This window comes from Chiloscyllium plagiosum, chromosome 38 (assembly GCF_004010195.1).
Source record: "Chiloscyllium plagiosum isolate BGI_BamShark_2017 chromosome 38, ASM401019v2, whole genome shotgun sequence".
NCBI lineage: Eukaryota > Metazoa > Chordata > Chondrichthyes > Orectolobiformes > Hemiscylliidae > Chiloscyllium > Chiloscyllium plagiosum.
Window position 1 is genome coordinate 13,767,584 of NC_057747.1, and position 15,055 is coordinate 13,782,638.

The window sequence follows — 15,055 nt, forward strand, 5'->3', positions numbered from 1 at the left end:
ATTTCCTGTGATTCCTCAGGCTACATTACACATTGACCACTCTTCTACATGTCTAGGATGATTAGCCTATGGCTTCCTGCCTGCATTCAGAGCTGGAATGTGGGCCCAAGGTTAGGATTTCAGGCTCCAGTTAAAAATAGGCTAACCACCTGTGCAATGGTGACCCTGCCTCGGCTTAGAGCCCAGGCTCAGGCGAAGGTCAAAGTTAGCAACACCCAAACTAAATATACAGAGGCGAGAGAGATCGAGGAACAGAGGATGAAAGCGATAGAAGGAGAGAAGAACTTTGATTCTATATTGGTCTTCGGCCTTACCTCAGGTCTGCCTAATCTCACTGTGTACGATCTGTAAGTAACTGTGACAGATATTATTTTTGCCTATTTTCTAACACATATTTCATTGAAACCATATTCTTCATCTTATTTTGTCCAGTTTTAAATTTTAACGAAATCAAATTGCCATCATTAGCTATTAGCTAAAATCTGTTGAGTGCATTCTTTTCATATTTAATTTTAAACAAATATTGTGCTTCAATGTTTCAAAATCATAAGTGACATTTCATTAATGCTGATTGCTTTATGTAGACATGGGTTACAGAATAAGAACACAGTGTCACTTAAGAGTGGTCAAGGGACAAGACAAAACTTTTTAATATAGAGCTTGAAATTTGAAACTCACCTTATTTTAAAACTTCAGTTAGATCTTTTGTAAAATGAAAAAGCTTCACTTTCTCCATGTTTTTCCCATAACAAGCTCCCATGGAAAATGCTAGAATCTATAACACAAAATTTGATGACAGATAGTTAGAAAATAGTGGTAGGATTAGCTGAATTGAGATCACAGCACATAAACAGCTAACAGCATCAGCCTTGACTCACTGTCCACTTTGAGTAAAAACTTAATGGCGTGATCTAGGTTTGTACTTTGTTGCAGTACTGAGGGAGTGCTGAATTGTCAAAAGTACTGCCTTTTAGATGTGACAGTAAATCAAAATCCCAAATGCCTTTCCAGCTGACAATGAGAGAGTCTGAGGCATAATGGTTTACTCCACATCCTTCCCTAAACTGACATCTGTAAACAGTTATCTCAGTGCTCCAGTGGGGTGTTTGTGGTGTTGCTTCTATGCTTGCCAACCTCAATGACTGTACATTGGAAGTACTCAATGGCTGTCCCAGGGACTTTGTTTTGTTTCTTTCTATTCTTCCATTTGGTGATCAGTACTTCCAACTAGCTTGACTTTGCATTGCTCAACTTTAAGTGGATTTTCAGTTTTAGTCACATTTCAGTGGAAGTGACAATCTGCAAAGGACTGATGAATATTGAATTTTGAAAAATGGTTTGTGATTTAAAAGCTAGATTATTTTCTAAATATTCTGTTTCCACTTGAACTTCCTATATTCCTTTATCAGAGCCTTCTCACATCCTCTTCATAACTTCCTTTCCTACCTTACCTATTAGCAGCAAATTTAGCAATCATACTTTCAAGTCCTTCATCAAAATAATTGATTATAAACTGTAAACAGTTGAGATCCCAGGTCTTGAACATATTCAATGACTGAGGCTCACCAGCCCATTCGAGAACTCCAAAGATTCACCATCCTCGGAAGAAATTCTTCTTCATCTCAGTCCTAAATGGTCCCTTATTCTGAGACGCTGTGTCCTTTCTGATGCCAACCTTCTGCCAGATGAAACATCCTTCCTTCATCTAGGCTGTCAATCCTTTCAGGAACTTTATTAATTTGGATGAGACAACCTCTCACCTTTGACCCAGCACAACATGCCACTGGAAAATGACCTGTTCAGTCCTACTCTTTTTTTCTGTCCATTACTATTTATCAATCCATGGTAGGATATTCTTCCAAATCCCATGTATTTTCTTGACCAACTTTTTTATGTGAGACTTTATCAAAAGCATTCTGAAAATCTAAGCATACCACATCCATTGGTTCCCTCTTGTCTGTTCTGCTAGATACATCCTCAAAAAACTCAAACACCTTTGTTAATTATGATGTTCCTTTCTTAAATCCATGTCAACCTATCATGCAAAGGCAAGCTAGTTTGGAGGCACTGATCCAATGGAAGAATAGAAAGAAACAAAACAAAGACATTGCAAACATGGGACATCCCAAAACTCTTTACAGCCATCAAGTACTTCCATTGGCAAGCACAGAAACATCACCACAATTACCCCACTGGAGCACTGAGATAACTGTTTACAGATGTCAGTTTAGGCAAGGATGTTGAAATAATCAATAAGCCTCAGAGTCTCTCATTGTCAGCTTGAAAGGATTTTGATTCACTGTCACATAAAAGGGCAGTACTTTTGACAATTCAGCACTCCCTCAGTACTGCAAATTGCAAACCTAGATCACACCATCAAGTTCCTGCTCAAAGTGGACAGTGAGCAAAGGCTGATGCTATCAGCTGTTTGTGTGGTGTGATCTCAGTTCAGCTGTAGTGCCAATCAATGGAAGAATGACTCTCTGACCCTTTTCTGCTTGGTTTGAAGTGCAGTCACGGTAGGACTCTGTCTCACATGTCTTCATGACCAATTGAAGTAGACCAATGGCAAAAGTTTGGTCATCTGGTCCCACTTTGTGTTGGAGAGCAGAGCTTTCAGGTTTGTTCTCTATCTCAATGAACTCTGAGGTGTATACAACAGTAAAGGGAGTTAAATTAATAAAACACAGTTTGAGTAACACATTATATCTTGTTTATATTACTTAAACATTGTTGTGCTTCTTGAAGGAATATTATGAGAATGATTCACAGATTGTTTAACAAGATGTAAACAAGAGCCTTTTGAAGACAAATACAGGATGTGAATTGCAGGGTCAGTTTCTCCTTGTGTTCTTTACATAAGGAAATATTCAATGTATTCTCCTTAACCTTATTACACAGAGGAAGTCTATCCTGAGATTGATAAATACACTAATTGTGTAATCCTATTAGAAACCTTCTTTACAATCAGTACTGTAATTACAGAAATAATTTTAAATAATAATGCCATTTGGTGGTAGCTGGCCCTTTCAAGAAATCAGATTTTCAGTCTATCATTCTAACATTTCTAAACACTTTGTTGTATCCAACACACAGGTCAGTGATACTTTGAGTAGTTTGCTCCATCAGGAACATTACAGTGACAGCATGTCCTCTGGAGGTACAGGGACCTGGAAGAAGAAAAATGCCTATGCAGCTGTGAAAGTGGATCCTGATGATGATTATGTTACTCCAGGGGCATTTGAACTGGAGCGACTCTTTTGGAAAGGCACTGCAAAATTTGCTCATGTTAACGAAGTTTGGCCAGATATTTACATAGGAGATGAGTAAGTTCAAATTGTACTGTAAAATCCAACTAGACTAAGGCTGTATAAAATATAAATTTTATATAACATCTGTCTTGTACTAAGAGACTAAAATAGAATAATCTTCACTATTACAAACCTTTGTAAATTATACAACTTAAATCCTAACATTTAAATGGGCCAGAGTGAACACTGGGTGCAGCACAGTGGCTCAGTGGTTAGCACTACTGTCTCACAGCACCAGGGTCCCAGGTTTGATTCCAGCCTCGGGCGACTGTCTGTGTGGAGTTTGCACATTCGCCTGGCATCTACATATATCCCCTCTGGGTGCTCCAGTTTCCTCCAAAGATCTACAGATCAGGTGAATTGGCCATGCTAAATTGCCCATAGTGTTAGATGCATAATTCAAAGGGAAATGGGTCTGGGTGGGTTACTCTTCGGAGGATTGGTGTGGACTTGTTGGGCCGAAAGGCCTGTTTCCACATGGTAGGGAATCTAATATATTCTACTACAGACATGGCATGATAAGAAATTGTTAAAGATTCTTTAGAACTAAATGGGAAAATTAGAAAAACATGCCTTGCATATAGTTTAGTATCATAAGCTACTGTTAAAGTTCAATCTAAATTCTTTTAAAAAGAACTAGATGATTAATTAAAGGAATCAGTTATCATAAGAAGAGGTAATGGTATGGAAGTTAGAGGTGGAGTAGGAATGGATAGATTGGCATGTGAGAAAACATACAGATTTCAGGGCTAATGTTTAGCTTCTGCAGTTCTTCGTGCAAAAAAAGAAATGAAAGTACGTGTATAAAGCAAAATTTAGTCCCTATCAAAGTGGACAGTCACATGATATAACTAGGCACCAGCAAAGATTGCTAATGATACCTCTCCAACACTTCAGGTTTTCTGTTACCTTTCTTATTCTCGTCCACAATCTTCTTTTTTAAACGATTTACATGGCTGTTCCCTGTGGGAACTCATGCCTTGCTCTCTGTACTCGTTGTTGGCTAGACACCTCCTGCAAAGCACATTTCACTTGCTTACAACATGCTAAATGCATGCAGACAATCTGTCCTGGTCCTGCCAACTGACCTTCAACATGTATAACGCATTACAACATGTATAACACAGAACAAAAATATGCAGTCACTACTCTCGGGTAAGAACAGATTTAAAACCTAGATTCCAACTCTCTGGATACACAACATTCCTTGAAGCACAATCTCACTGTTATATCTGGATAATCACAAATATCCCAGCATTGATGACAGTCATTAGCTCCTCCACTGATTGCGAAAGGATGCTTACATAGTCTCTTGGTAATTTTGTGCCTTTGTTCTGTAGGAAGTGTCAAGTTGAATCTCAAAAATATAAATCTGTTTTGAAATGATCAGAAGCCATATCCAACTAACTATTTAAAAAAAAAATTGGATAGAGCTTTTACGTGACTAAAAATGATCCCACACCTTATTAAGAGTATTCAGAGGAAATATAGAGTGAAATGCAGAACATTGAATCAATTTAGGAACCAATTGTAAGAATGATCTATATTCTGCTGATTAAATATAAATCTGAAGAATCCCATCATTTAATAGAATTGCAAAGTACAGCAGGAGAGGGCACTTATTCCTTTGGGTTTGTCCTAACCATTTGAAAGATCTATCCATTTACTGCCCTGACAACTGTTTATTCTTTTCTGTAAAAAACACTGCTTTGTCCCCAAAATGTAATACTTTCCAAAAAGAAAATTAATTTTGGGCATAAAAGCACCTTGACTTTGAGCATTTTGATGGGACTAGTAAGAAGGTACAGAATGTAAATGAAGCAGCTCCTGATGTAAGCGGAATAAGATTTGGTTGCTCTCTGCATATGCTCTTGATTAGTTATGGAGTGACACTAGCAGGGATTTGAGGACAACCACACACATGCCCAGATGGTATGTCCAGAAGAAATGGTCAAGAAAGTGAAGATAATGTATTCTCCAAAACTTTGCTGGAGTGAAGAGAAACATATTTTCAAAGTATGAATACTTGCCGTTAACTGAGCATTTTGCAAGTCAACTGAATTAACATACCTTATATATTTTATTATAGAGTAACAGCATTAGATCGGTATATGGTCGAAAAGATGGGTTTCACTCATATACTAAATGCAGCCCATGGTCGCTGGAATGTGGACACAGGAGATGAATACTATAGGAATATGCCTATCGATTATTATGGTGTGGAGGCTGAAGATGTGCCAATGTTTAATTTAAGTGAATTCTTCTATCCAGCTGCCCAATATATTGACAATGCACTAAGCACACCAGGGGGTAAGTCATAATGCACACTCTAACCAATATCACTACAGGCTAAAATCCCACAGAGATGCAGGAATGTGCTCCCACAATTGCTGAGAATGTGGTGCCGGAAAAGCACAGCATCCGAGGACCAAGAGAATCGAAGGGCTTATGCCTGAAACATCGATTCTCCTGTTCCTTGGATGCTGCCTTGTCTGCTGTGCTTTTCCAGCACCACAATCTCAACTCTGATCTCCAGCATCTGTGGTCCCCACTTTCTCCCATCAATTACTCGCCACTAACAACTTTTATGAATCTACAACCAAAGATGACTCAAAAGTAACAAAATTACAAAAGTAATTGTTTTCAAACAAGTTTAAAAGGTTGATTGATATACCTTAAATATGGCTTAAAATTACATTTTTCATATATGGTGCTCTAAACATATTAAAAAAAACTGCCTTTTTAGTGTTCCTTAAGGGTATCCTGCCCATTGTGTTATGTCTATTCTGAACTTTCAGAGTTCTAGGAATTATTTCTTGCCAAGAAGAAGCTAATCTTTCACAGGTAGAAAAGAGTGTAAGCATTTAACATCTGTGTTTCTTTTATTTGTTTGTTGTGACAAGTAGAGAAACTGGGATTGTTCTCCATTGAGCCATGAAGATTAAGATTAGACTTTCTTTCTTCACTCTTGATACATGGGTGTCACTGTCTGGGACCCCATTTATTGCCCATCCCTAGTTGCGCTTGAGAAGATGGTGGTGAACTGCCTTCTGGAATCACTACAGCCTATGTCCATATTCACTTAGCAGTGGTGTACAAATGATCAAAGAAGTTGTTACCAATAATAGGAATGGACAGATATTGGCAAAAGAAACTGAGTTAAGATGAGATTACTTTTCAATGAAGAAAGTTCTTCTGAATTGGAAGAGATTGGCTCAAAGGTAGCTTCTGTTGTGTAAGGTCATGGCTCTGTAAGCGTTAGTGTTGGGTGCTGCATGAGACTTAACCAATCTTATGGTGTCATACCATTTTGGGTGGAGACATAAGGAGTCTAATGCTCGATCCTGATGTGTCAGACACATCATCCTGCCTCTTGATGGTCTTGGTAGCTATGTCTAAATAGCTAAATCATTGTGCACTTATTGCTGTTGAGGAAATGGTTGTTGAGCCAAGTGTTTCTTTTTGTTAAGATAAAGCATTAAACAGGCCCCTGGGCCCAGTTTCAAAAGGATTACTGGCAGCACTCTACCACAACCAATAATCAGTATTGGCTGGTTCCACAGATACACAATAACTTCACTTGGGAATTGGGTTGCTGTTTGAAAAGGAATGTTTTGTAGGGTAATAGGTAAGAGCAAGGGAGTGGCAACACCAGTTTCTGTTCTGCACAATTTTAATCTTGCGTTTAACAAACTCCTCAAACAGGACTTGGCAAAACTCAAGAATACCATATTGAGACCGCAATAAAATAGTTTTGAGTTGATTCTAAAATTAGGTTCAATTTTCATGCCAGAGTTATGTAAGGAGGTATTAGTTGTCCTGGATTAAAATCTTGAGCAGCATTCTTCAGTAATAATGTTCGACGTAACTCAAAGCCCTGTGTTAGTTCGATAGTTTTAATCTGATGTGTTTCAACTCTGTGTAACATTACTCCATTAAGGTTCACAAAATTAGTCAGGCTATAAATAATAGTCATTAAATGGTTTTTTTACAAGCTTCCATTTGCAAATGATACCCCCTCAGTGGCGAGCTTAGTTAGCAATCTATTGCAGAAAATATGACGCTCACACACATCACTAAAAACCTGAAGTAGAACATGATTATTAATAGCAGCAATAAGTACAGCAGAATTACCACTGGTGAAAGATATTTCAAAAGGTCTTCAGTTCCAAGTTACAATTGTAGGTGTTTCACTGATGTTCAGACATTCGCAATATCTTCCATCAGATGTAGGTGCACAAACAGAAATTTTAAGGTTAAGGTATGTAAACATGTTTTGTTTTAAAGACTGCATTTCCTTCCAGATCACTGGGTTTCAAATGAATGTTTACACAGCATTATATTTTAGATTGAGTTTTAAGTTCAATTTAAAATTAGTTTTGCCAGCATTTTATTCTCTAAGAAACATACCATAGGGATATGTGACATTTCATTACATTTTGCTGTTTTCTTCTTTCAATCAAGGGCTTTCCCCTCACAGAGTATGTGTTTTAGATAATTATTCATTCAAGATTATTCAGAAAGTTCAATTTTGGCCTGGGATCAGTGCAAGACCAACTACGTTCCCAAAGTGCTTTGCATCAAACTAAAATACTGCAGATACCAACAATCTGAAATAAAAACAGAAACTGTTGGAAGCACTCAATGGAGAAGGCAGCATGTGCAGAGAAAGCAGCAGTAATTTCATATTATCTTCAAAATTAGCATGTTTAAAAGCGGTCATAAAAATTCTTTGTCGTGTTTGGATACCTAGAAAAATATCTAGTTCGTCTATATTTCCAACTCTTCTTGTTTAGGATTTTTTTTGTTGCATGTAGTCTAGTGACTCTGATATTCCAGAAGTGATCCTCCTAACTTGCAATAAAGTGGACCAACTCATTCCATAATACATGTTGCTCTGCTTTTACAGCTAAGCTGTTAGTCCATTGTGCAAGGGGGCGGAGCCGATCAGCAACACTTGTCCTGGCTTATCTGATGATCTACAAAAATATGACAGTGGTGGATGCAGTTCAACAAGTAATAAAACACCGGTGTATTTTACCAAATCGTGGCTTTCTGAAGCAACTGAGAGCACTTGATATAGAACTGGCGATGGATAGAAGTATTGCAAATAATGACATCAACACAAGTGATGGAAAAGAAACTGGTTAACAATTCTTTTATTATACACAGATAATATAACATTTTGATATAGAAAACCACAATCAGCTGTAAATATAGTTTTGGTATGTTCTGATATGCAAAGTTTTAATAAATTAACCACATACTACTTTCTGATATGGCATCCCATTGTCCCAAAGGTTTATACTATCTAATAATATGAATGAATTTTATGGAAACCGCAACAAAAAAAATGTGATGTGATCCAGATGTGGATGTTCTTACTCAGACCACAAAGTGTGTGAACAGAAGTAGGCCTCGGCCATTTTATCCCATCAAGTCTGCTCCACATTTCAATGAGATTGATCAATCTCATTCGAATAATTCTCAAATTCACGTTCTTGCAACCTACAACCCTTGATTCTCTTACTGATTAACAATCTATCTCAACAGCAAATATACTTGACAACCCAGCCTCGACAACCCTCTGCTGTAAAGAAATCCAGAATCACTAAACTCTGAGAATAAAGTTCCTCCTCAATTTCTATGTTAAACGGGTGACCCCTTACTTTGATATTATGCTCTGTGGTCCTAGATTCTCCCAAACTCTCTGCCTGTCAACGCCCCCTAAGAATCTAAGAGATTTCAATAAGATCACCTCTCATTCATCTAAACTCCAATAACCCCAACCTACTCAACCTCACCTCACAGGAAAATGACTCCATACCTGGGATCAACATTCTCTAATACTGGCAATGGAGGCAGCTATCTTTGCTTAGATAAAGGGACCAAAACTGTTTGCAGTATTCAAAGTGTGGTCTGATGACTGCCTTGTATAGGTTTAGCAAGACCACCCCTATTTTATAAAAGTCAACAGTCCATTTGTATGTCTAATTACCCACTAAACTTGCCTGTTAGCATTTAGTGATTTATGCAAAGTATCTCCCAAATTGCTCTTTGCTGCGCCTTTCTGCAATTTTTCTCCATTTAAATAATATCCTGCTCTATTCTTTCTGCCAAAGAGCCTAAGCTCACATTTTTCCACATTATTCCATCTGCCAGATTTTGCTCACTCACATGGTCTACAGAGGAATATAGACAGGTTGAGTGTCATCCTTGTTCTTTGCCTCCCACCTATTTTTGGTGTCATTCATAAATTTGCCAATAGTGCACTCCCTTCAGTTATCCAAGTAATGAATATATGTTGTAAATGGTGTGACCCAAGCAATGATTCCTGTCACACTCCACTAATTGCAGGTTGCCATCCTGAAAATGCCCCTTTTAGCCCAACTCTCTGTTTTCTATTAGTTATCTAATCCTCTAATCCATGGACTTGTCTTATTAAGTAGCATGACATACAATACCTTGTCAAATGCCTTTTGGAAATCCAATTATATTACATTTACAGGCTCCCCTTTATGTATCCTGCTTGTTACTTCCTCAAAGAACTTTCATAAATGTGTGTCATGCACGATTTCCCCTTCATGAAGTTCTGCTAACTCTGCTTAGTTGTGTTATATGTTTCAAAACACTCTATTACCTGCTTTATAATGGACTCTAGCATTTCTTAGTGCCAGATATGAAGATAACTGGTGTATAGTTACCCGCTTTTTATCTCCTTCCTTTTTAAAATAAATACATTACATTGGCTGTTTTCCAATCTTCTGGGACTTTCCAGGGTTCTTGGAAGATTACTACCAGTGCACTTACTTTCTCTGTAGTTATTTTAAAGTCCTCAACACATCCCAACAGGCCCAGGAGACTCATTGGTCTTTAGCCCTATTAGTTTCCCTAGTACTTTTTCTCCAGGGACAGTTATTGCACTTATTTCCCCTCCCACGTTTAGCTCCTTGATTATGTAATGTTTTTGGAATGCTATTAGTGAAGACTGAAGCAAAGCATTTATTCAACTCTCCTACCACTTCCTTGTTCCCCATTAATAAACCAGTTGCCTCATTCTCCAAGGGACATATGTTCACTTTGGTCTATCTCTTCCTTTTTATATATTTAAAGAAGTTTGAAATGTTACTTGCCAGTTTGCCCTCACAGCTTATTTCTTCCCTCTTTGTTAAACTTCTGGTCACCTTTTGTGGGTTATTAAAATTTTCCCTATCCTCGGATTTACCACTAATTTTTACCATCTGGTGTGTCTTTCAATTCAATTTGGTAATATCCTTAACTTTCATGGTTAATCATGGTTGGTTTATCCCCTTCTTAGAATCCTTTGTCCTCACTGGGATATACGTTTGCTATGAGTTATTAAACATCTTAAATATTGGTCATTATCTTCAAGCCAGGATTAAGATACCAGCTTTTTAAAAATGTCTTTATTATCTCCCACTTTATTCTCTGTCCCAAAGAACAAATGCTATAGGGAGTCTGTAGACTATTCTCACCAGTATATTCTACCCATTATTATTTCTTACCTCCATTCACATGGTTTCTACCTCATTCAATCCAAATTCATTTCTTGCTACATGAGTTATTCCATCTTGTACTAACAAAGCCACTCCATCATCTGTTTCTTTCAAAGTCACATACTCTGAATATTTAGTTCTAACTTTGACATCCTTGTAACAATGCTGGTGCAATGGATAGGTCATATGCACTAACCTCTATTTGTACCATTAATTCATTTATATTGTTCCAAATTTAACACACATTTGAACAGTCATTAATTTCACCTTTTTACTATTTCCCCTCCTTTGATGCAGTTTCCTTTTTTTAAAAAAAAGCTTGTGCATTCTCTCCCTCCCTGTTCCACTCAATTGCCCTCCAATATTGCCAAATCATTTTGCTTTGTAACTCTATGTATCCCTCTCCTAAACATTCCCTTCCCTATAATTATTTTAAAGCTCTAATATTATCTCATTACAAGGGCTTAAAAGTAAATTGCTAGCTGTCTAATAAAGTGATCAACAAGACTATGAAAAAATTGGAGTAGCACAGACATCTCAGAGAACTGGAGGAGTTGAATTAAGACAGAGCAAGAACATGGAGGATCATGAGCTAACATTGGTCAGCAAGTAGAATGGTGGGTACAGAGATTTAAGGGAGCTTAACTTTCTGGAGGGAAACTGGCCAGGCCAACATTTACAAATCAGTCAACAAGAAGAAAGATCATACCTATGATTGGTTGGTCTTTAAGCAAGTGCCAGCTCCAACAGAATACTTGATGTTGTTCCTCTAAATTGAGAGCATTACTATCTCCCATCTGCCTCAGAGAATGTCTAAGGCCCAGGATTTCTGCTTTCATGACTGTGACTGGCTGAAGTCTCATCATCACCACCAAGCAGGTTGAGACAATGGCATGGGAGAAATTATATGCTTTTGCTATACTAAACCAATGTGTTCAACCAGCATATTGCCTACACACAACCATGGTTAACTATTATCCAGCTTCATCAAAGTGCCTATAAGCTGTTAGTACGTTACAGCAGTTTAAGTTTACTGCCTCAGCTTATTTGGAGCATATCTCTGAAAGGGATGGAGTCCTGTCACCTCTGATATAATTACATTCCTTGGGCATATTCCCATTAATAGGAGGCGAGTTTGCCTCAAAACATTGGGTGTGTTTGCATGTACATGTTTGTTGGGAATCACTTTCAAAGTACCTAGAGCATGATAAAACAAATTATTCAGGCTGATGGGGTAAAATATTTATTTAGATCTATCAGCCTTTCTTGGTTGAGCAAGAATGTAATGTGGACATATAAAAATCCTTATCTTCCTAGATCACATCCTCTTTGGTAAAACCTCAAATGTTGGACAGAAAGGCCTTATAAGCAGACCTTCAGGCTCCTGCATTAAAAAAAAAGGGAAAAATATCAGGGAGATGGCCATTGTGACATACAATGCACTTGATAGATAGCTTTTAGTGAACTCACTCTCAACTGACCACATCTCTGGGGAAAAAAAAAGTGTGCTGGCTGTGAAAAGCAATGCCAGTGTCACTAATGCTCTAATACGATAATTGAACAGAATTAAAAGTTGCTTTTGATTAATCAAATGACACAGAAGTTTAAAAAATTTGTAACAACTTATCATTTCATACGCAAACTAAAGGAACTTGCAGTTGTTAATTTAAATATTTTACAATCCCAAAAGGGAAGGGAAATTTGTTTTGAATAAACATCACTTGGTAACCCTGTACATGGCTTTTGTGCAACTAATTCATCTGAAAGACATATACCCTCAATTCCTCTTGCTCGTGGTGAAATATTGATTGAAGTCTTGTGCGAAAACCTCTTTCAGAATTATTTTGTCATTGGTACAAATACATAGGAGAGATCAGTTCATTAACTTTTACAGACAGACCAGTCTAACTCAGTTGGAGATCTAAGTGAATATAAAAATAATAAGAGCTTCTCAAATCCACCAAGTTTAACCCATTAAGTTTAAAGAGTGGATCTGGGATCCCCTCGGTGAATAGAATAAATCAGTTTATAACTTGCTTTGGTAGCCTGTATAATTGAAAAGTGGGAGGGGGAGTTGAACCTTACTGCTAAGCCTCTTCCAATGATGCCTACCTAAAGAAGCTCTCCTACTCTCTCAACAAGGATCTCAATGAGTCTCTAAACAACTCCCTGTCCCACTCCCCAAGGGCATGCAAGTTCAGGGCCTCCGCCACCACCAAATCCAAGCCACCCACCAACTGGAGGAAGAACACCTCCTTTTCAACCTTGGGACCCTTCACAGCATCAACATCGACTTCACTTAATTTCTAAATTTCCCCTTGCCCCTCATCCCAGATCCAACCCTCCAACTCAGCACTGCCCTCTTGACCTATCTATCTTTCTTCCCACCTCTCTGTTCCACCCTCCCCACCGACCTATCACAATTACCCCTCACCTGCATTCACCTATCATTTTGCCAGCTATCTCACCCCCCAGCCTCTTATTTATCTCTCAGCCCTGTTCCCCCTCCACATTCCTGACAAAGGGCCTTTGCCTGAAACGTTGAGTCTCCTGCTCCTCAATGTTGCCAGACCTGCTGTGCTTTTCCAGCGCCACACACTTTTCAACTCTGACTCTCCAGCATCTGCAGTCCTCATTTTCTCTCCTGAGATACTAACAAACCTATGAAGCTTTTCAAGTTGTTTCTGTTTTTCTTTCAGACTTGCAGCATCTGTTATTTTTTTTTTGCTTTATCTTAGTTTTATTTCGGTTCTAAGTAAACTGTTGAATAATAGACTTACCTCTTACTAATAATGACAAAAAGATACTTGGGGTTTTTGATTCTGTTAACTATCCAAACTAGCATGTTGCTAGTTACTTCTCTGGATTATACAAATACCTAAAAATAATGTTGCTGAACAAGCATTCAGCAGGGAATCACAAGGGTAAATAAATGATACTTATTTCACAGGTAAACTTCAACAAGACTTTTAAACTGTGACAGAAGTAATTCTCAATGGTAAAAACTCAGTACAAATTTTGATTCATCTGCAATTTTAAATTAAAAGTATGTCCAATATAAATAGAAAAAATGTTGGGTTGCAATGGAAAGCGGCATATTTTACATCATTGGCTACCAGGAAAAAGACAACTTTCTGCCAGGTTCATGTATAGCCATAATTAGTTAATTGAGGTGATGGTCAGTCATAATTATGTGTTTGGATGTAAATCTTGAGATTAATCTTTGTCCTTTTAGCAATGGTAATTAACAAATGAAAGTTTTTTTTTCATAAAACAAATACAATGCCATTGATAATGTACCATTTGAACATGAACAGGAGTGTCGCAGTGATTCCAGCAGGGAGGACAAATTGTTGGAAGCAAAGCCATTGTACAGCCAGGAATTCTCTTATACGCATTCAATAAATGGACTGTTACCCGATAGATTTAGATACTTTCAACCGACCTGTTCAGGTATGTTATGACACATGTCTACAGCAGGTGGGACTTAACTCAAGACCCTCACACTCAGAGATAGGATAATTACTATTGAGCTACAAGAGCCCTTTTGGTTAGCTGAGGTATACAGATCATAATTGAAGTGTTTAGATGCTGTTTTTTGGGAGTGAATTATCTGCTGCCTATTTCAAATAAAGTTTCATCATTATTCTGTAGTTAGACACCCACTTGTCCCTATTATCCACTCTTTCCACAACTCAGAGACTGCACTGGTGATTGAAGCAAAGTCTTTTTTGCGTGAGATCATACATCCCAGTTTGTTTTCAAGTTTCTTTGACCTTTTAATTGCACTGACCACTTTAGCATTAATCCAACATCAGGAAGAAATAAATGGTAATTTTTGTTTCATAAATGGGGTTTAAAATAACAAGACTGCCAGCTTGCTGTTTGCCCATACCCCACACTATTGCTTTTTCATAGTTCTCAAGCCAGCTCTTGCCTTCTATAATATTTTTACTTTCCATAATTACCAGTCATTCAGAATTCTTCAGTCCACATCTTTCCTGGGTTTCCAGCACTTTGCCAATTTAAATTAAAAGTATGTCCCATGTAAATAGGAGAAAATATTGGTTTGCAATGGAAAAGGGTATATTCTACATCATTAGCTACCAGGAAAAAGGCAACTTTCTGTTGTTTTAATATACCACAGAGAATTGATTTCAAGATTCTTGATCTTGCTTTATAATCCCCTCATCTGATCTCAGCTCCTCCATTTAGATATTGCCACTC

General features: G+C 37.7%; 1 protein-coding gene across 3 annotated transcripts; it reads left to right on the plus strand.

Moving 5' to 3' along the window:
* Positions 1–238: 238 nt before the first annotated feature.
* Positions 239–12,470, plus strand: LOC122541847 (dual specificity phosphatase 29-like). Of its 3 annotated transcripts, none has more exons than XM_043678900.1 (4): positions 239–319; positions 3,097–3,326; positions 5,401–5,621; positions 8,221–12,470. In XM_043678900.1, exons 2-4 carry the CDS (start codon positions 3,148–3,150, stop codon positions 8,460–8,462), a joined length of 642 nt encoding a protein of 213 aa, XP_043534835.1. In that variant the 5' UTR covers positions 239–319; positions 3,097–3,147; the 3' UTR covers positions 8,463–12,470. The 3 variants fall into 3 exon arrangements, with proteins under 3 accessions (XP_043534835.1, XP_043534834.1, XP_043534837.1); XM_043678899.1 differs by having other exon boundaries at positions 245–347; XM_043678902.1 differs by lacking the exon at positions 239–319 and adding an exon at positions 2,602–2,620.
* The last annotated feature ends 2,585 nt before the right edge of the window (positions 12,471–15,055 follow it).

Bases quoted from the DNA above. Each gene is read 5' to 3' on its own strand.
- LOC122541847 (XM_043678900.1), top strand. From the start codon at position 3,148: ATGTCCTCTGGAGGTACAGGGACCTGGAAGAAGAAAAATGCCTATGCA. The intron at 3,327-5,400 runs GTAAGTTCAAAT...ATTTTATTATAG, and splicing joins GATATTTACATAGGAGATGA to AGTAACAGCATTAGATCGGT. The intron at 5,622-8,220 runs GTAAGTCATAAT...CTGCTTTTACAG, and splicing joins TGCACTAAGCACACCAGGGG to CTAAGCTGTTAGTCCATTGT.